This window comes from Macaca mulatta, chromosome 11 (genome assembly GCF_049350105.2).
Source record: "Macaca mulatta isolate MMU2019108-1 chromosome 11, T2T-MMU8v2.0, whole genome shotgun sequence".
Classification (NCBI taxonomy): Eukaryota; Metazoa; Chordata; class Mammalia; order Primates; family Cercopithecidae; genus Macaca; species Macaca mulatta.
In genome coordinates, this window is record NC_133416.1 from 57,612,300 (window position 1) to 57,634,282 (window position 21,983).

Consider the following 21,983-nt stretch of genomic DNA (forward strand, 5'->3'; position numbering starts at 1 on the left):
ACTTTGAAAATTGGGATACATCTTAAAATATTTGGTGTGTGATAGCTGAATAAACAGCAGTTTTTTCTTTGTGATATTAGTATCCCATCCGATTTATAAAATGCGTTAATGTGATATCTTTATAATTTTGGATTGCTGTGTAATAGTTAGTATATCGTTTCCTGTATTCCTCATCTGTTTAAACAGGGTTATTTGCATTTCTTAGCATTCAAAAATAATGCTAATATATGTAGAAATATGAGTTGAATCATTTTATGTAGTCTCCATAAAAGGATTTTCGCCAACTCTGTGCCAGTTGGGAAATTATTATATTATCATCATTATTATTATTATTATTTTTGAGATGGAGTCCCCCTCTGTCGCCCAGGCTGGAGTGCCATGGGACAGTCTTGGCTCACTGCAACCTCTGACTCCTGGGTTCAAGCGATTCTCTCGCCTCAGTCTCCCGAGGAGGAATCCCGCCACCATGCTTGGCTAATTTTTTTATGTGTTTAGTAGTGATGGGGTTTCGTCATGTTGGCCAGGCTGGTCTTGAACTCCTGACATCAGGTCATCCGCCCGCCTCAGCCTCCCAAAGTGTTGGGATTACAGGCGTGAGCCATGGCGCCTGGCTGGGAAATTATTCTTAGGGGCTTTGCCAAACTAGTAAATATAAATAGTACTTTATTTTCCTATTTATGTCCATGCATTTATACTTTTTAAAAATTTTTATTTTCTTAGTCTTTTTAGGTTTTTTAGGTTTCAGTTTTATAGCATGCTATAGTCATCTTTTGTAATTTTATGTTTCTTCAAAGCTAATTTTCTATGACATCATAGTTTACATTTAACTTCACTCATGCAGTGATTTTGATAGAATGCATCGGTGTTTGTGTAGTATACTTTTGAGGGTGAGACAGCAGAATTGCCTTCCGTTCAAAACTGACATGCTTTATAAAAAAGTATATGCAGTGTTTTCTTTTTTGAGATGGAGTCTTGCTCTGTCACCCAGGCTGGAGTGCAGTGGCATAATCTCGGCTCACCACAACCTCCGCCTACAAGGTTCAGGCGATTCTCCTGCCTCAGCCTCCAGAGTAGCTGAGATTACAGGTGCACACCACCACGCCTGGCTAATGTTTGTATTTTTGGTAGAGATGGGATTTTTGCCATATTGGCCAGGCTGATATCGATCTCCTGACCTCATGATCCGCCTGCCTCAGCCTCCCAAAGTGCTAGAGTTAACAGGTGTGAGCCAGTGTCCCTGGCCTGTAATTTTTTTTTGTTTTTTAAGACGGAGTCTTGCTCTTGTCACCCAGGCTGGGGTGCAATGACGTGATTTTTGGCTTACTGCAATCTTCAGCTCCTGGGTTCAAGCGATTCTCCTGCCTCAGCCTCCTGAGTAGTAGCTGGGATTACAGGTGCCCGCCACCACACCCAGCTAATTTTTGTATTGTTTAGCAGAGACAGGGTTTTACCATGTTGGTCAGGCTCATCTCGAACTCCTGACCTCAGGTGATCCACCTGCCTTGGCCTCCCAAAGTTCTGGAATTACAGGCATGAGCCACTGCACCCAGCCATGTAATTTTTAAAATAAGGACTTCTTGACCCAGTGTAGTATCTCATGCCTGTAATCCCAGTGATTTGGGAGGCTGAGTTTGAGAGGATCTGTTGAGGCCAGGAGTTTGAGACTAGCCTGGGCAACATAATGAAAACCCAATTTTGCCAAAATTTTTTTTTTAATTAGTGGGGCATGGTGTTCCAGGCCTGTAGTCCTAGCTACTTAGGAGGTTGAGGCAAGAGCATCATTTGAACCCCGGAGTTTGAGGCTACACTGAGCTATGAGCACATCACTGTACTCCAGCCTGGATGACAGAGTAGACCCTGTCTATAAAAATAGTAAAAATAAAAATAAAAATGTTTTACCTCGGGCCGGGCACGGTGGCTCAAGCCTGTAATCCCAGCACTTTGGGAGGCCGAGACGGGCGGATCACGACGTCAGGAGATTGAGACCAGCCTGGCTAACACGGTGAAACCCCGTCTCTACTAAAAAAATACAAAAAACTAGCCGGGCGAGGTGGCGGGCGCCTGTAGTCCCAGCTACTTGGGAGGCTGAGGCAAGAGAATGGCGTAGACCAGGGAGGCGGAGCTTGCAGTGAGCTGAGATCCGGCCACTGCACTCCAGCCTGGGCGACAGGGTGAGACTCCGTCTCTCAAAAAAAAAAAAATTGTTTTACTTCAATTTACAGTTAACAAAATTGAGGCTCAGAAGAGTTAAGAAATTTTGCCAAGATCACACAATAATAAAAAGTTCATATTAGAGCTGTTTTTGGATTCAGGAGTGACTCCAGCATCTCAATCATTGTGTGTTTAGATGAAGATTATTAAACTACCTTGAGGCCGGGTGCGGTGGCTCCCGCCTGTAATCCCAGCACTTTGGGAGGCCGAGGAGGGTGGATCACCTGAGGTCAGGGGTTTGAGGCCAACTTGACTAACATGGTGAAACCTTGTCTCTACTAAAAACACAAAAATTTGCCCACCATGGTGCCGGGCCCTTGTAATCCCAGCTACTCAGGAGGCTGAGGCAGAATAGCTTGAACCCAGGACAGGGAGGTTGCAGTGAGCCAAGATTGCACCACTGCACTCCAGGCTGGGCAACAGAGCGAGACACTGTCTCAAAAAAAAAAAAAAGCTACTTTGAAATGATGATCTTGTCACATAACTACTCTACATAGCAACTCTTTGAGTAAGGGGTATTTCTAATAGGTATATGGCCCTTTCACTGTATCCTTTTCAAGTAAGTAAATGAATGTTGTACTCCTTGTATTTATTGGGATTTAATGTTTGATCGTTTGTTTCTGAGAGCTGTACCTTTAACATTTGCCATCTTTTTGGGTAGGCGTGTATCTGGTATTCTCAGAATGGAGGAAAGAGAGGGAGAGAATAAGTGTGTAAATACATGCGTTTTCTCCTATTGAAAAATGCTTAATGTCAAATACTGTTGACATGGCAGGAGAGCTTGGCTATCACAAGCTACTCAGAGTTCTATTCTGCTATCAGTCAGAAATTATGTTGTACCCAAAAAGCTTGAGTTTATCACCCTTAGAGTTGGGCTTCGGCATCTTCATCATCTCTCTTATTGTCACCTACGGCATCAGTGCCAAAGCTCTCTAGGAGCCAGGAGCTGAGTCTTACTGAGGTGGACCCTAGCTTTGCCTGCCAGCTCTGCAATTTACTTCCTAGATCATTTGTGCCCCGGGACACAAACTACTAGTTTGTCACTGGAACCTCTCTGGGCCTGTCTCAGAATGGGATTAACATAAAGGAGTGGAACTGTTCAGCAGAGGCAGGGAGAAATAAGTGAGTTGCCTTCTCCTCAGCTTCTCTTTACCACCTTCCCTTGCCCATTTCCTCCTCCTTCCCCTGCCGGATTCCAGGGTTACAAATAGAAGCTTCTTTCTTCTGTTTAATTCCATTGTTACCCACCCTCGTTTGCCCTTCTCTAGAATCTCTCTACTCGCATATTGCGTCCCCTTCTGTACCTCCTTCTCCTCACCTCCACCCACTGTACCCAACCATCTTCCTGACCAAGGAGGACATGAAGGGTTGAATGTCAGGATCAAATGTCAGGATCCTCCTCCCCTGAGGGAGGAGGATAGGGAGATCTCTGGGCTGAGGCTGCTGTCTCCTTCTGACTGTCCTTTCTGCAGGTCCTCAGATGGCACATGAGGGTGGGCTTGCTGCTGGGTAGGCATCCCACCTCCAGTCCACAGTGCTTAGTTGTACCTTTTATTATGCTATAATGTTTATTTGTTAGGGCATACACATGAATAGCAAGTTTCGTTAAAATAGATTATCCCCCTCCCCAACACACAAATTATGCGATACGTAAATGCCCACATCACATTCACCAGTCAACTCAGCTTCAAATCAGTGGCTACCAAAGGCAGAGCAGTGGGAGAGTACTACTCTCCTGTGGGTACAAAACAGATGTATTTTCTGTAGAGAATTTTGAAATAATAATAAAAATGACTGAAAGGTATACGCTTGTTATCCTACACTTGGAAATTCTAAAGCGTGTAAGTGATAAAATACTTCTCACTACTACCACCATTTCAAGGCGCAGACCCTGCTCTCAAGATATGGATGAACCTAGGCATGGAACAGGGCATTATGTTTGGTGTGTATGTGTGAGCGAGTGAGTGTGTGTGTGTGTGTGTGTTTTCTTTTTTGAGACGGAGTCTCACTCTGTCTCCAGGCTGAAGTGCAGTGGTGCAAACTCAGCTACTCAGCTCACTGCAACCTCTCTCCCAGGCTCAAGCCATTCTCCCATCTCAGCATCCCGAGTAGCTGGGACTACAGGTGCCCACCAACACGCCCGGCTAATTTTGTATTTTTTGTAGAGATAGCATTTCTCCGTGTTTGTTGCCCTGGCTGGTCTCGAACTCATGCGCTGAAGCAATCCGCCTGCCTTGGCCTCCCAAAGTGCTGGGATTATAGGAATGAGCCATCGTGCCCTGCCTCAAGAGATTACCTTAAATGGCACTATTTAAAATAGTCATGCTGTGGACATTAAGAACATACACTTGCAGGACAGATGGAAAAAAAATTCCAATATAAAGCATATCACTACTTTTAACTCGGGATAAAATTTCTAGTTATAGAATTGTTCAGACTCTAAAGTCTCTGTCACAGCTTAGATGGCAATAAAATATTTATATTTTATAATATAAATATATATAATATTCTGGAAAATTAGATAACTAAGAAATTTGCTGTAGATGCAAAAATACACAAGTGTCTCAAAAGTTACGTAAATATTTTAAATTTTGTGACATTTGCAAGTAGGTTGGGGTAAAGCAATATTTCTCTTTTATTTATTTTTCTGAGACAGGGTCTCCTCTGTCACCTAGGCTGGAGTGTGATGGTGTGTTTACAGCTCACTGTAGCCTCGAACTTCCTGGGCTCATGTGATTCTCCTGCCTCAGCCTCCCAAAGTGCTGGGATTACAGGTGTGAGCCATTGCACCTGGGCAGTATTTCTGTTTTAATATTTAGAAATACCTATTTTTTATTATATAGGAAGCTAACTTTTACATAGATATTTCAAATTTTCAAGTTGATCACAAACTTTAGTATTATTTATTATTTGTTAAATGTAATTATTGGGTTTCTCTCCCGCTTTTAAGTAATGGAAAAGCGATTTTATCTAAATCTGTAATTTTCATGCTCTGATTTTAAAAATTTACAAATAGATCTTTCAATTATTTAGCAGGTAACATCTAAAGGAACTGGTTTAAATCCTAATGCCAAAGTATGGCAAGAAATTGCTCCTGGAAATACTGATGCCACCCCAGTAACTCATGGAACTGAAAGCTCTTGGCATGAAACAGCAGCTACATCAGGTGCTCATCCTGAGGGTAAGTCTTAAATATTTGGTCATAAAAATCACAGTTTGGTTAAATGTACGGCCAAGCAAGTTTACCGAACTTGAGATACATCCCCCGGCCTTTTTTTTTTTTGAGACAGAGTCTCACTCTGTCACCCAGGCTGGAGTACAATGGCACGATCTTTGCTCACTGCAACCTCCGCCTCACCAGGTTCAAGCAATTCTCCTGCCTCAGCCTCCTGAGTAGCTGGGATTACAGGCGCCCGGCTTTGTCTCATGCCTGTAATCCCACATCTGGTTACCACACCCGGCTAGTTTTTGTATTTTTAGTAGAGGCGGAGTTTTACCATGTTGTCCAGGCCAGTCTCGAACTCCTGACCTCAGGTGATCCGCCTACCTCGGCCTCCCAAAGTGCTGGGATTAAAGGCGTGAGCCACCATGCCCGGCTGAACTTTTGTATTTTTAGTAGAGATGGAGTTTCACCATGTTGGCCAGGCTGGTCTCGAACTCCTGACCTCAAGTGATCCACCCACCTCGGCCTCCCAAAGTGCTGGGATTACAGGTGTGGGCCACCATTCCTGGCCAGGATATATCCTTTGTTTATTTGATTAAGTATATTTATCAATTTGTTTTTCCTTTAAACATACTGCATCCAGGATTTATGTTTAACATGTGGTTTGTGTATAATTCTCATTTATACCTAACATGAATAGATTGCCATTGATTTCAAGTAGTAGCTGTGTCTTTGGGTCCAGCATGCAACCCGTCTATAATAATGATATTTATAAATTAGTTTTTATCTACCATCATTGACTCTGCTATTTACTCACTGTTCGACCTTGGGCGAATAACTTAATTTCTCTATGCTTTTTTCCTCCATCTGTAAAACAGAAGCAATCTTAATTACAGCACAGGATTTTCTGATAATTAAATGAATAAAGTGAATTGGAGTAGTCTGATACATAGATAATGCTATATACGTTTTAGCAATTGTTAATCATTTTAGTTTATCCGTAATTGTCAAAACTTTCTCCCTTGGAATGATAACTCTTGCTTAAAACCGTGTGGACATACTCCGAACTGGTAGAATACCTTAAAATCTTTTTATAGGTGACATACTGACCAGGGTTCCTGAAAATAGAATTTAAATAATTCCCATTTATTTTCAGTGTCTCTCTTTAATACAGGTAATGCAGAGCTCTCAGAAGATACATGTAAAGAATATGAAGTAATGTATTCTTCGTCTTGTGAAACCACAAGAAATACTACAGGCATTGAAGAATCAACTGATGGGATGATTTTAGGACCAGAAGATCTGAGTTACCAAATATATGATGTTTCCGGTAAAGTTTATGGTTTTATTGTTAAAATGGGAATTCAGTACAGGACACCCCCCCACCCATGGTTTCTTCATCCTTGTTCTGATAAACCTTTGGCATTATTTTCTTATTTGAAAAGAAGGTTATGTTAATGAAATGTTAGTTGATTGTTACATTGTTTTCAGATAACATGACATTTGTAATGTTAAAAGATTGTTTATGAGGGTTCTATTAAAGGAAAGTGTGAAATTAAAGATAACAGGAAAAAAGGCAGGGTGGCTCACACCTGTAATCCCAGCACTTTAGGAGGCAGAGGCGGGCAGATCTTTTGAGGTCGGGGGTTCGAAACTAGCCTGGTCAACATGGTGAAACATTGTCTTATACTGAAAAAAAAAAAAAAAAAAAATTAGCTGGGCGTGGTGGCATGCACCTGTAATCCCAAGATCATGCCACTGTACTCCAGCCTGGGTGACAGAGTGAAACTGTGTCAGAAAATAATTTTTACGTATCTATATAGAAACAACTGCCGACTTTGAACATAGAGTTAAAGTGATATGGCAAGCAGTTGGTGTTTTTTGTTGTTGTTGTTTTTTGAGACGGAGTCGCGCTCTGTCACCTAGGCTGGAGTACGGTGGGGCGATCTCGGCTCACTGCAAGCTCTGCCTCCCGGGTTCACGCCATTCTTCTGCCTCAGCCTCCTGAGTAGCTGAGACTACAAACGCGCACCGCCATGCCCGGCTGATTTTTTGTATTTTTTTTTTTTTAGTAGAGACAAGGTTTCACCATGTTAGCCAGGATGGTCTCGATCTCCTGACCTCGTGATCCACCCACCTTGGCCTCCCAAAGTGTTGGGATTACAGGCGTCAGCCACTGCGCCCAGCCGTGGTGGTGTGGTGGTGGTGTTTTTTATTGTTACTGAGAGGGAGTCTCGCTCTGTCGCCCAGGCCGGAGTGCAGTGGCGTGATCTCGGCTCACTGGGATTGCAGGCACGCACCACCACACCCGGCTAATTTTGTATTTTTAGTAATGATGGGGTTCCACCACATTGGTCAGGCCGGTCTCAATCCCTGACCTCAAGTAATCCACCTTCCTTGGCCTCCCAAAGTGCTGGGATTACAGGCGTGAGCCACCATGCCCGGCCTTTAAGTGCTTTTAGTATTGTGCTTTGTTAATTTTTTGATAAAAATAACTCTTAAACTAATATGAAATGTATCTGATGAAAGAATATCTAAGTTGAGAGAAATTAGTTAGACTTTGAACTATCCAAGTTATAAAAATAATAAAAAATACAGTTTGGGCCAGGCACAGTGGCTTACGCCTGTGGCCAAGGTAGGAGGATTGCTTGAGCCCAGGAGTTTGAGAACAGTCCGGGCAACATAATGAGAGCCTGTCTCTACAAAAAAATAAAAATAAAAAATTAGCTGGGTATCGTGGCACAAGTTTGTGGTCCTAGCTACTCAAGAAGCTGTAGTGGGAGGATCATTTGAGCCCAGGAGGTTGAGGCTGTACTAAGCTGTGATCGCACCACTGTACTCTAGCCTGGGCAACAAAGGGAGACCCTGGTTCTCTCAAACAATAGCTTTGTGGTGAATTTTGATTGTAGATACTTTGTGGCTTCTGAGTACAACAGTATGTCAGATTTATCACGTCTGCTAACATGGTATTAACTTTTTTTCCCTCCTTTTCTACCATCAGGAGAAAGCAATTCAGCAATTTCTACAGAAGACCTAAAAGAATGTCTGAAGAAACAATTAGAATTCTGTTTTTCACGGTATTGCTATTTCCCCTTTATTGAATTTGATTAGTAGATGTAAAATATGTGTGAAATAGAGTACGAGGATGGTGATTATTATTTAACTAGTTTTTTTTATTTTTTATTTTCTTGAGACAGAGTCTCATGCTGTCGCTAGACTGGAGTGCAGTGGTGTGATCTTGGCTCACTGCAGCCTCCACCTCCCGGGTTCAAGAGATTCTCGTGCGTCAGCCTCCAGAGTAGCTGGGATTACGGACGTGTGGTCACCATGCCCAGCTAATATTTGTATTTTTAGTAGAGACGAGGTTTCACCATCTTGGCCAGGCTGGTCTCAAACTTGCAACTTCATGTGACCCGCCCTCCTCTGCCTCCCAAAGTGTTGGGATTACAGGCGTGTGGCACCACGCTCGGCCCTTTATCTAGATTTAAAAGTGTAGGGCCGGGCACCATGGCTCACTCCTGTACTCCCAGCACTTTGGGAGACTTCGGTGGCTGGATCACCTGAAGCCGGGAGTTAGAGACCTGCCTGACCAACATGGAGAAACCCTGTCTCTACTAAAAATGCAAAAATTAGCCGGACATGGTGGCACATGCCTGTAATCCCAGCTACTCAGGATGCTGAGGCAGGAGAATCACCTGACCCCAGAGGCGAAAGTTGCAGTGAGCCGAGATCGCACCATTGCACTCCAGCCTGGACAATAAGAGCGAAACTCCATCTCAAGGACAAAAAAAAAAACGTGTTGTCTCCAATCTGATATGCAAAGGATCTATTCTTAATATAAAGATAATGAGGTTTCCATTGGATGTTTTTTCTGTGAACATACTCAATTTTGGAATTGACAAAAAGAGTTATTTCTTAATGCTTTTTTTAATAGTTGATTCTTATAACGTTAATCATAGAGTCATTTTTGGCAAAATAGTAAGGAGTTGGATACATAATTTATATTGCCAGTGTCTTCTATTAAATAAGGAATCCTTTCAGGCAAACATTTAGAGAAGTCTTATTTACAGATAAGAATTATGGGCTGGGCGCAGTGGCTCATGCCTGTAATCCCAGCACTTTGGGAGGCCAAGGTGCGTGGATCACGAGGTCAGGGGTTCGAGACCAGCCTGGCCAACATGGTGAAACCCTGTCTCTCATAAAAATTAAAAATTAGCCGGGTGTGGTGGTGGGTGCCTGTAATCCCAACTACTTGAGAGGCGGCAGCAGGAGAATTGCTTGAACCTGGGAGGTGGAGGTTACAGTGAGCTGAAATTATTCCTGGGCTCCAGCCTGGGCAACAAGAGCGAGACTCCACTTCAAAAACAAAGAAACAAAAACATTCACGTAATATTTACTTTAGCCTGCACTTTGGGAGGCCGAAGTAGGTGGATCACCTGAGGTCAGGAGTTCAAGACCAGCCTGGCCAGTATGGCAAAACCCCGTCTCTACTGAAAATACAAAAATTAGCGGAGTGTGGTAGCTTGCCCCTGTAGTCCCAGCTACTGGAGGCTGAGGCAGGAGAATTGCTTGAACCCAGGAGGTGGAGTTTGCAGTAAGCTGAGATTGCACCACTGCACTTCAGCCTGGGTGAATTTTACCTACTAACTAGATCATTTATGGGTCTGTTTCTATTGTCTGGGTTTCTACTCTTGAATTATCTGTCATAATTTACTGCCTTTTTGTATGTCTTGTAAATGTTGATTTTATGCTGTACATTACATACAACAGAACCATGGAAGATGCAGGTAATACAACTCTAGACAGAGTTTGAGCTTTTCTTCTGTTAGGCAGAGAGTGAAATGTTGATTGCTTCAATCCAATCAGAAATTGAGCTAGGTCGGGGCTGAGCAACAATTTTAATTAGACTCAGTTCACCTTTGATTTAGCTCTATTCCTTCTACATGGCCCTTTCAGGCTTTTGATTCAGAGCTTGGCAGTTTTGTGTCACCCTAATCTTACAAAACCAAGGAGATTTAGATCTGTAATGCAGAGGTTTGAGATTTAGCTCTTTAACTTCCTACCCCATAGTGCTTGAAAATCTGGCAGTGTCTTGGCTGGGCACGGTGGTGCACGCCTGTAATCCCAGCACTTTGGGAGGCCACGGCGGGCGGATCACCAGAGGTCAGGAGTTCAGGATCAGCCTGGCCAACAAGATGAAACTCCATCTCTACTTAAAATACAAAAAATTAGCTGGGCATGTTGGTACGCACCTATAATCCCAGCTACTCAGGAGGCTGAGGCAGGAGAATCGCTTGAACCCAGGAGGTGGAGGTTGCAGTGAGCCAAGATCACGCCATTGCACTCCAGACTGGGGGACAAGAGCAAGACTTCGTCTCAAAAAAAAAAAAGAAAATCTGGCAGTGTCTTATGGGGGCGACCTGCGTTTTCAGCATTTTTGCTTGCACTCAGACTTACTCACGAGACCACGTAGATTTTACTGTCTTTTCAGCCTGACTTCCAATCTCCCATCTTCCTCCTTAAAACTCAGGAACCATCTTATGGGGAAAATCAGCTGTATTGGTGGCTCCCATAATTTCCATTCATAATTCTAGTTCTATGCCCATTACACATACCACATACTTATACACAACTGCCTAGAGATCTGCTGGTTTCTCTATCGTCCAGTAGAATCTGAGTCAAGATCTGCAAATGCTCTCAGGAAGGAAAGATCTTCTTTGGGGCATTTTAGTCATTTTGTGCTTGAAGCTTCTACAACTTTCCCAGATCTCCAAAAACATGATCTTTTTTTTGTTTTTTGTAGTTTATCCCAGCTTTTTTAACTAAAAATGTTTTAAAAAGTGGGAGCTTTTGCAGTGGGAGCTCCTACTTGTCATGATCCATCACATTCCTACTCAGGACTGTGATATAGTTCCAGCCAGCTGGGTAATTGACATTTGTGGCTCAGCACAATTGCCATTAATACATATCAGGTATTACTCGTGAATAATCAAATCGTAGATGTTATATCTATTTACTTCTGACAAGGCACAGTTTCTTTAAGAATTTTGAGTCATTGTTTAAGAATAGACCCGCTAAATTTCAGAGTTCATTTAGGCTACAGCTTTTTAGTTTTGCAAAGATCATGTTTATGGTTGTCTTATTTTCAGATTCTTAAGGAATTTTTTTGTTTTTTTGGAGATGGAGTCTCACTCTGTCGCCCAGGCTGGAGTGCAGTGGCACGATCTCGGCTCACTGCAACCTCTACCTCCCGGGGCGATTTTTCTGCCTCAGCCTCCCAAATAGCTGGGAATACAGGCACGCACCACCGTACCTGGCTACGTTTTGTATTTTTAATAGAGATGGGGTTTTATCATGTTGGCCAGGCTAGTCTCAAACTGATATCAGGTGATCCACCCACCTTGGCCTCCCGAAGTGCTGGGTTTACAGGCGTGAGCCCCCGCCCCTGGCCTTTATTTTAATAGAATTTGAATGTAAGCGCCTTTGAGCCTGCTCCTTGCCAGGCACTAGGCAGTTGAAATACATTATTGATTGAACAACAAAAGATCCTTCGCTTATAGGTTCTTGCAGTCAGAACCTATATTCTGACTGCAAGAGCACAAAACAAACATAATAAATAAGCAACTCAGAAGTATGTTAGGAGATAAGTGCTGTGGGAAGAAAATTGAATGCAAGGAGAGGAATCAGGAATGTTGGGGTGGTTGCAGTTTTAAATAGGGTGATCAGTACAGTACTTTTTGAGAAGAGGGCTTATAAGCAAAAACTTCCAGCTATTTATAGCCAGACTGCTTCAAAGAATATTTGATGTGAATAGCAAAGTGTGAATTTGATTTTACCTAAGTTTATTAAACAAGATTTTATGTGTAAGATGCAAGTGTTTGCATCTTTTTCATTTTGTTTGTTTATGTTTTGAGATGGAGTTTCACTCTTGTTGACCCGACTGAAGTGCAATGGTGCGATCTCGGCTCACTACCACCTCTGCCTCCCAGGTTCAAGTGATTCTCCTGCCCCAGCCCTCCGAGTAGCACCCACCACCAAGCGCAGCTAATTTTTTGTATTTTTAGTGGAGACGGAGTTTCACTATGTTGGCCAGGTTGGTCTTGAGCTCTTGACCTCTAATCATCCACCCGCCTCGGCATCCCAAAGTGCTAGGATTACAGGCATGAGCCACTGTGCCCAGCCAAGGTGTGCATTTATATAAGCGTGTTTGACTTGCATAATTTAAAATATATATTTTGGCCAGGGTGCAGTGGCTCACGCCTGTAATCCCAGCACTTTGGGAGGCCGAGGTGGGTGGATCACCTGAGGTTAGGAGTTTGAGACCAGCCTGGCCAACATGGGAAACACAATCTCTCCTAAATACAAAAAATTAGCCGGGCGTGGTGATTTATGCTTGTAATCCCAGCTATTTGCGAGGCCGAGGCGGGAAAATTGCTTGACTCCAGGTGGCAGAGGTTGCAGCGTGCCGAGATCGCGCCATTGCACTCCAGCCTGGGCAACAAGAACAAAACTCCCCCTCAACAACAACAACAACAAAATGCACACATTAAGAAATGGAAAATCCGGCCGGGCGCAGTGGCTCACGCCTGTAATGCCAGCACTTTGGGAGGCTGAGGCAGACAGATCACGAGGTCAGGAGATCAAGACCATCCTGGCTAACACAGTGGAACCCTGTCTCTACTAAAAATACAAAAAATTAACCGGGCAAGATGACGGGCGCCTTTAGTCCCAGCTACTCGGGAGGCTGAGGCAGGAGAATGGCATGAACCCGGGAGGCGGAGCTTGCAGTGAGCCGAGATCGCCACCGCACTCCAGCCTGGGCGACAGAGTGAGACTCTGTCTCAGAAAAAAAAAAAAAGAAAAAAGAAAATCCTTCTTGAGTCAATTCACAGTTCAGCTACAGTTTTTATCATGCATATTCTAATATCACTGAAGTATTTATAAGATGGAACTCTGCTATATGTAATGTTTTGTTAAAATGCTACTTGTAATATTAAACCTCTTTATATATCAGTATAATTGTCCAATATTGTGCTGGATGTGTTTGGGAATTGAGATACTGTAAAAGTTATATTAACTAATGTGTATATATATTACACTAATATGTTTTGAATTGAACACTTTTAACAACTTTTTAGAGTTCATTGAAAAGTTTAGTGTTATTTCTGATAAAATAATCTTATTTCCATGCATTTAAAAAGTAGAGAAAAGGAGTAAGATACCTCTTCTCGTTAGGTGCTTTTTAATAATTGCTTGTTTTATAGGACTATTTTGTTTGTTCTTTTCAGAGAAAATTTGTCAAAGGATCTTTACTTGATATCTCAAATGGATAGTGATCAGTTCATCCCAATTTGGACAGTTGCCAACATGGAAGAAATAAAAAAGTTGACTACAGACCATGATCTAATTCTTGAAGTGTTAAGATGTATGTAAAAATACCTTTTAGCTTTTTTGTTTTAATTTTAAACGTTAAATGTTATTTTGACTTCTGGTCATATAGATAATTATATTTTACTGCCCCCACCACCACCTTATTTTGTTGTTTTGTTCCAAATTATCTCTCTTTGTTTTTTGTTTTCAGGGGTAGTGGTGAAGGACAGGGTCTCACTCTGTCACTCAAGCGGGAGTGTGGTGGTGCAAATCGCAGCTCACTGCAACTTCAAACTCCTGGGCTCAAGCCATCCTTCTACCTCTTAGCCCTCCAAGTTACTGGGACCCCAGGCACACGCCACCACATCTGGCTAATCTTTAAATTTTTTTTATAGAGGTGGGGTCTTGGTATGTTCCCCAGGCTGGTCTTAAGTTCATTGGCTGAGTCAGTCCTCCCACCTTGGCCTCCCAAGCCTTGTCTTTGTTTTTACTGACGTGTGTGTGTGTGTGTGTGTGTGTATATGCGTGTGTGTGTGTGTGTGTATGCGTGTGTGTGTGTGTGTGTACATGTATACCCCGCTCAGCCTCCCAAAATGTTGGGATTACAGGCGTGAGCCACCACGCCCAGCCTATATACAGCTTCTGTAACAATTCTGCACCTTGGTTGTTTATCATCATGCCCACTTAAGAAGTATAAGCAATGAAGTACATTTTTCATCACAGTTCAGTACACACCATGTACCTCCACCCGACGGAAATATTTGTAACAAACTTGTTTCTAATTTTACAACCTACTAATGAGTTGCTATGGGCAGTTTGACAAATACTGCTCTGAAATTTGGTAATGAATTTTTATTTCTTTTTTTTTTTTTTTTTTTTTTGAGATGGAGTCTCGCCCTGTTGCCCAGGCAGGAGTGCAGTGGTGCGATCTGGGCTCACTGCAAGCTCCGCCTCCTGGGTTCATGCCATTCTCCTGCCTCAGCCTCCCAGTGGCTGGGATTACAGGCGCTCGCCACCATGCCCGGCTAATTTTTTGTATTTTTAGTAGAGACGGGGTTTCACCGTGTTAGCCAGGATGGTCTTGATCTCCTGACCTCGTGATCCGCCCGCCTCGGCCTCCCAAAGTGCTGGGATTACAGGCGTGAGCCACTGTGCCCGGCCGAATTTTTATTTCTTGATTGAAGCTTTAAGAATTTTTGGCCGTGCGTGGTGGCTCAAGCCTGTAATCCTAGCACTTTGGGAGGCCGAGGCGGGCGGATCACCAAGTCAGGAGATCGAGACCATCCTGGCTAACACGGTGAAACCCCGCCTCTACTAAAAATACAAAAAAAAGAAATTAGCCGGGCGTGGTGGCGGTCGCCTGTAGTCCCAGCTACTCGGGAGGCTGAGGCGGGAGAATGGCCTGAACCTGGGAAGCGGAGCTTGCAGTGAGCCGAGATCGCGCCACTGGGGGCAACAGAGCGAGACTCCGTCTCAAAAAAAAAAAATTTTTTTTTGCTGGATTTTATGTCTTGTATGTAGTTCTTGGTTCAGTATTTGGTAACCTCTTTTTTTTTTTTTTTTTTTTTTGAGACGGAGTCTCGCTCTGTCGCCCAGGCTGGAGTGCAGTGGCGCGATCTCGGCTCACTGCAAGCTCCGCCTCCCGGGTTCACGCCATTCTCCTGCCTCAGCCTCCCGAGTAGCTGGGACTACAGGCGCCCACAACCGAGCCCGGCTAATTTTTTGTATTTTTAGTAGAGACGGGGTTTCACAGTGGTCTCGATCTCCTGACCTTGTGATCCGCCCGCCTCGGCCTCCCAAAGTGATGGGATTACAGGCGTGAGCCACCGCGCCCGGCTTGGTAACCTCTTAAGAGTGGGTTTTGTTAACTATTTCACTGAATAAGGCAGATCTTCACTTTTATGAGAGATGTGTTTCTGAAAATGTTTAGAAGTTAAATATAGCAAGTCTGATAATAGACTTACATTGGAATAGATTTCCATTTCCAGAGGATTACAAACATTTATGGAATCTCTGATTGGTTTGTAGGTACATCGTTTCTTAAAATGACCCAGTCTTGTCTACATTAAAAGTTGGCAAAGAGAGGCAGAATCTCCCACCTGTTTAGGTTGGAACTTGGCATGCCATCACCCTTAACTGCTTGTTTTATTCTGTCTACTTGCCTGCTTATGGAGATCTGGTATATTAACTCCATGAAGGGACTAGAAATAAAAGTTTTGGCTATTTGCTACTATATTTAGTATAATACTTCCTCCTAATCAGCGTTTAAAAGATGGCTTTTGGGACTCTGTAGTAGTATGCAAGATTAAGTAAGTTGACATCCTGGATAGCTTATAATTTGAGTATAGTTCTTGGTTTAAGGGCTTCTTGAACTTTAATCTTAGGAAGAATTTCTTCACATACCAGATTTCATTACATTCCTCAGCATAGTGTTTTGCCAATGAAAGTACACTAATTTCTGTTAACATTCATTTGTTATCTCCTCAATGAAGAATTTGGTTATTATATACAAGAAATTTGCCTTACTAGATATATGTTGTATGCTCCCTGAAGGCAGTGCCAAAGTTAGAGTAAGTACTCTGAATATTTTTTTCAGTGAATAACATTTGACAGTGGTCTTCACATATAAATCTCCAAAAAAATTGTCATACCTATAATCTTTGATTCTACAACTTAGTTTCTTTAAGATGTTAACCCAGCCTCTGCAAATTTACTCAGCTGGAAATTAAAATGAATAGTTTTTTAATAACATTAATAATATCATTATTTGTCACTTTTGAATGATACCCTTTCTTTTAAATTTCAGCTTCTCCCATGGTGCAAGTTGATGAGAAGGGTGAGAAAGTGAGACCAAGTCATAAGCGTTGTATTGTAATTCTTAGAGAGATTCCTGAAACAACACCAATAGAGGTAAATTATTAATTGTTAACGCTAAATGTTCTCTGTTTAAATTGAAAGAGGTTCTTCTGCTTTCCGTGGCAAAGAAAAGAAATTGAAAGAGGTACACAAGCAAAGCGTAAGCCAGTGCCTTCATCAGTTACTGTGAAAAGGTTAAATATTAATTTGTTTCATTAATTCTGAAGTACTAGTATGGTATAGGGGAAGGAAAAGATATAATTCTGTTTTCTTAGAAGGGTAGACAAAGTGTTGCAGTGAAACATTCTGAATTTACTAGATTGATTCAGTGGCAACTAATATATAAATAGGCTATTTTGGGAACTTGAGAATTCATCTGTAAGAATGAATAACTAGATTTTGATTAAGGATTCAGGAGGCAAGGCTGGGTGCAGTGGCTCACACCTGTAATCGCAGCACTTTGGGAGGCTGAGGCGGGTGGATCACGAGGTTGGGAGATCGAGACCATCCTGGCTAACATGGTGAAACCCCGTCTCTACTAAAAATCAAAAAATTAGCTGGGCGTGGTGGTGGGCCCCTATAGTTCCAGCTACTTGGGAGGCCGAGGCTGGAGAATGGTGTGAACCTGGGAGCTTGTAGTGAGCTGAGATCGCGCCACTGCACTCCAGCCTGGGCTACAGAACGAGACTCTGTCTCAAAAAAAAAAAAGGGGTTAAGGCGGCAGGGGCCGGGCGCGGTGGCTCAAGCCTGTAATCCCAGCACTTTGGGAGGCCGAGGCGGGCGGATCACAAGGTCAGGAGATCGAGACCACAGTGAAACCCCGTCTCTACTAAAAATACAAAAAATTAGCCGGGCGCGGTGGCGGGCGCATGTAGTCCCAGCTACTCAGGAGGCTGAGGCAGGAGAATGGTGTGAACCCGGGAGGCGGAGCTTGCAGTGAGCCGAGATCGCGCCACTGCACTCCAGCCTGGGCAACAGCGTGAGACTCCGTCTCAAAAAAAAAAAAAAAAAAAAAAGGCGGCAGGACTAACCCTATTGTTCAGCAAAATATTATATAAAGCAAAGTTGCAGTCATAAAGATGGTATGGTACACATACCAGAATAAAATAATATTTGGATGAAACATTGTAATCAATTTGACAGTTAGATTCTACCAGTTATTACTTTGCAGTTATTTAAAGCCAAAGGTTTTATTATCTGTTTTACTGATGAAGTAACTGATAGTTAGGCTGGTTGCATAGTTTGCTCAAGGACATAAGGGCTCTTAAATGACAGGAGTTTGGGTTTGAACATAATCTCTCTGATTCTAAAGTCCATGTTTCATAATCACTGTGTCACAGAGCTTCATATTAAGTTGCCACGATAAGGTGATATATATTAAAGAAGATGAGGATTAGTTAGTAACTGACGTTGTAATTGATTGGCTATTTAGAATAGAATTTTATTTTATTTTATTTTATTTTATTTTTTGAGACAGGGTTTCAGTCTGTCACCCAGGGTGAAGTGCAGTGGCACAGTCACAGCTTACTGTAGCCTTGACCTCATGGGCTCAAGCAATCCTCTCACCTCAGCCTCCTGAGTGGTTGGGACTACTGGCGCATGCCGCCATTCCTGGCTAATTTTTGTACTTTTTTGTAGAGATGGGGTTTTGCCATGTTACCCAGGCTGTTCTCAAGGCCCTGGGCTCAAGCAGTCTGTGCACCTTGGCCTCCCAAAGTGTTGGCATTACAGCCGTGAGCCATTGTGTCCTATTTCATTATCTTTTTTACGGTTATTATAATTCATATTCTGAATACATAAGGAGTTCATACACATGAAAAACAGTAAAACAAGGCGCCAAATGTTTTGTTGGGTTTTCAAGTTTTTTGTTTTTTGCTTTTAAATTTTTTTTTCATGTTAAAAAAGAAGTTTTTCCTCAATCAATGGTTTTCTGTGACAGGGTCTTGCCGTGTCACTAAGGGTGTAGTACAAGTGGTACGATCATAGTTCATTGCAGCCTCAAACTCCTTGGCTCAAGCAGTCCTCTCCTACCTCAGCCTCCCAAGTAGCTGTGACTACAGGAGCCAGCCACCATGCCCAGCCAATTTTTACTTTTTTTTTGAAAGACAGTGTCTGGCTGTGTTGTCTAGGCTCGTCCTGAACTCAAGCAATTCTCCTGCCTCAGTCTCCCAAAGTGCTGAGATTACAGAAGTGAGCCACTGAGCTCTCGGGCTGCATTTGACCTTTGCTATTTCAGTAGATATTTTCTTTCCTTCTGTTACTTTTTTTTTTTTTTTTTTTTTTTGAGACAGAGTCTTGCTCTGTCGCCCAGGCTGGAGTGCAGTGGCGTGATCTTGGCTCACTGCAAGCTCTGCCTCCCGGGTTCACACCATTCTCCTGCCTCAGCCTCCCGAGTAGCTGGGACTACAGGCGCCCGCCACCACGCCTGGCTAATTTTTTGTATTTTTAGTAGAGACGGGGGTTTCACCGTGTTAGCCAGGATGGTCTCGATCTCCTGACCTTGTGATCCGCCCGCGTCGGCCTCCCAAATTGCTGGGATGACAGGCCTGAGCCATCGTGCCTGGCCTGTTACTTCTTAAGTATACTTAATGTTCACTTAACTTTTTTTTTTAATCTTCTTTCAATCCATTAACAGTTTTACCATTTTAAGTTTTGTAGTCACCCTTTTTCTGAATCCATGTAGCTGTCAGGGTTTCTGTTTACATTTATACTAATTATGGAAAAAGGAAGATATGTTTGCACATTAACTCACATGTATGTTGTAAGCAAAGCATCTGGATTAAATGAGAATGCATGAAAATTTTTATTGCCTAGAAAATGTTAATGAAGGATATCACTTGTCCTGTGGCAGGCCAGACAGGAAAAGGACAGGGGAGATTTCACTATAAGGAGCGTTTAGCTTGCCAGTGGAAGTGAAATACTTATGCTTTGCTGATCGTAAAATAAATCATCCCAAAATCATGTACAAAATACATCTCCTGGCCAAATGGAGTGGCTCGTGCCTATAATCTCACCACTTTGGGGTGCTCAGGTGGAAGGATCGCTTGCATCCAGGAGTTTGAGACCAGACTCAAATATATCTCCTATTAACTCTATTTGTTTTGGAACACAGCCTATCCTCAGTAGAAAAATGGGCAAAAGTTAACAAGTGAAGTGATAGAAAGGACCAAAAACATGAAGATATGCTTAACATTACTAGTAAATAAACAAGCAAAAAATGCCATTTATTGATGTATTTTTTAGAGTTAACTAATTTTCTTTTTCTTTTTAGGAAGTGAAAGCTTTGTTCAAAAGTGAAAACTGCCCCAAAGTGATAAGCTGTGAATTTGCACACAATAGCAACTGGTATATCACTTTCCAGTCAGACACAGATGCACAACAGGTAAGAAGAAAACAGTTTTCTGATACAGGTCCATCCTAGTGGCAAAATAAGTAGTGGTATATTTTAATTGAGAAAATGTGTGTTTACACTGATGTTTATCAAGATTAGTGAGTACCTTGATTTACCTTTTTGCTTTTGCTCAATTGATGTCCTTTTTGATCATCTTCCTAAAGTTTTTCAGTTTTGATTTAGGAAGTTTTCTGGTCGACAAGAATGTTAACGTAACAGTTTTAAAATTAACATAGGGATTGAGAACTATGTACCCAGTGGTATTTTTAGTACATAATAGGTCTGCAATAAATAAAATTCTTGGAATTTTGACTTGATGATTTTATTCTTAATTGTTAACATGTCTTAAAGAGAAATAATCCTTTAAAACACAAATATATCTATGATAAGAGTGTTTAAAAATCACTCACAAGGCCGGGCGCGGTGGCTCACGCCTGTAATCCCAGCGCTTTGGGAGGCCGAGGCGGGCGGATCACAAGGTCAGGAGATCGAGACCACGGTGAAACCCCGTCTCTACTAAAAATACAAAAAATTAGCCGGGCGTGGTGGCGGGCGCCTGTAGTCCCAGCTACTCGGGAGGCTGAGGCAGGAGAATGGCGTGAACCCGGGAGGCGGAGCTTGCAGTGAGCCGAGATCGCGCCACTGCACTCCAGCCTGGGCGACAGAGTGAGACTCCGTCTCAAAAAAAAAAAAAAAAAAAAAAGAATAAAAAAAAAAATCACTCACAGATTTTTGTTTTTTAAAACAATTTAGTAGAAAGTTGTCTGATCATTTTTAAATTGGTTTCTGGGGATATTTTGGGTCTGTTTTCAATCTTAAGGCATTTTTTCTGCAGTAATCCATGGTGGCTTTTCTACAATAAATATGAACTGTGGTTGAGAAGGCCTTATATTTTTACTTTTTCATCCCTGTCTACCTGCACAGTGGAATCACCTACATAATTTTGTTTTTATAGTTTAATACTAAACTCTCAACATAATAAAGATGACTTTACTGAAATGTTTGGATGCTAATGAAAGTTTTCTTGTGCTTTGTTAACAGGCTTTTAAATACTTAAGAGAAGAAGTTAAAACATTTCAGGGCAAGCCAATTATGGTAAGAAATAGAGGAGATCAGTGTGAAACCAGAACAGGTTTTGGTTTTTCTGTATGAGAATTTTAAAAATACAGACAGATAATGTTTTATAAAAACCCATAGTGACTTTTAAAAAGTATCTGACTTGGGCTGGGCGTGGTGGCTCACGCCTGTAATCCCAGCACTTTGTGAGTCCAAGGCAGGCAGATTGTTTGATGCCAGGAGTTTGAGACCAGCCTTGCCAATATGATGAAACCTTGTCTCTACTAAAAATAGAAAAAAATAGCCGGGTGTGGTGGCACATGCCTGTAATTCCAGCTACTTGAGAGGCTGAGGCAGGAGAATTGCTTCAACCCGGGAGGCATAGGTTGCAGTGAGCAGAGATTGTACCTCTCCAGTCCAGCCTGGGCGACAGAGCAAGACCTTGTCTCAAAAACAACAGCAGCAACAACAAAAACAAATTTCTGGCTTCTATTATGTGCTACTTCAGAAAATTCTTTGATAAATCTTAAAAATACTTTGTCTACAGCAATTCTTTACAAAGGGGTAACTTCAAATAGCGTGAATTTTAATTAGATGCTGATTTACAACATATGAGATAATTCCAGATCTCAAAATGAGCAATAGGAATAATTTTCAGTAACAGAGATGAAAAATATTCACAGTACTTTCAACCTTATCTCAATTAACTGCATCACTACGTTAACATACAACCATTTGGGAACCTAGGCATTGTCACTGATGACACTTGATCACTGTCTTTATATGTCTGGTCTGTTCTCAGGTCCTGTGAAAATGCTTTCCAAAAATCTCCCATTGTTTAGGCTTGAACACTTGGAGTAGCCTCTTAACTGCTGTGTTAACAACTTTTTCCCCCCTTAACGATCTGTTCTTCACATTGCTACCAGAGCTAGTGTT

The 21,983-nt window shown here is 42.3% G+C and overlaps 1 protein-coding gene and 1 long non-coding RNA gene across 38 annotated transcripts in view; both read left to right on the forward strand.

The window, feature by feature from the left end:
* Positions 1-21,983, forward strand: part of LARP4 (La ribonucleoprotein 4) — an 82,692-nt gene that overhangs the window by 25,347 nt on the left and 35,362 nt on the right. For 18 of the 37 annotated variants that reach the window (XM_015151706.3, XM_077954221.1, XM_077954224.1 and 15 more), the window contains 7 exons: positions 5,245-5,392; positions 6,549-6,704; positions 8,376-8,451; positions 13,663-13,799; positions 16,551-16,654; positions 19,872-19,982; positions 21,033-21,086. In XM_015151706.3, coding sequence (XP_015007192.2) covers positions 6,593-6,704; positions 8,376-8,451; positions 13,663-13,799; positions 16,551-16,654; positions 19,872-19,982; positions 21,033-21,086 — 594 coding nt within the window. In that variant the 5' untranslated portion in view covers positions 5,245-5,392; positions 6,549-6,592. Of the gene's footprint in view, positions 1-5,244; positions 5,393-6,530; positions 6,705-8,375; positions 8,452-13,662; positions 13,800-16,550; positions 16,655-19,871; positions 19,983-21,032; positions 21,087-21,983 lie in introns of all 37 variants that reach the window. The other 19 variants (XM_077954214.1, XM_015151699.3, XM_077954198.1 and 16 more) reach the window with 6 other exon arrangements.
* LOC144332889 (uncharacterized) lies at positions 14,603-16,440 on the forward strand. Its single transcript, XR_013401088.1, has 2 exons — positions 14,603-14,658; positions 15,173-16,440. It is a non-coding gene; the product is annotated as an uncharacterized LOC144332889 (long non-coding RNA).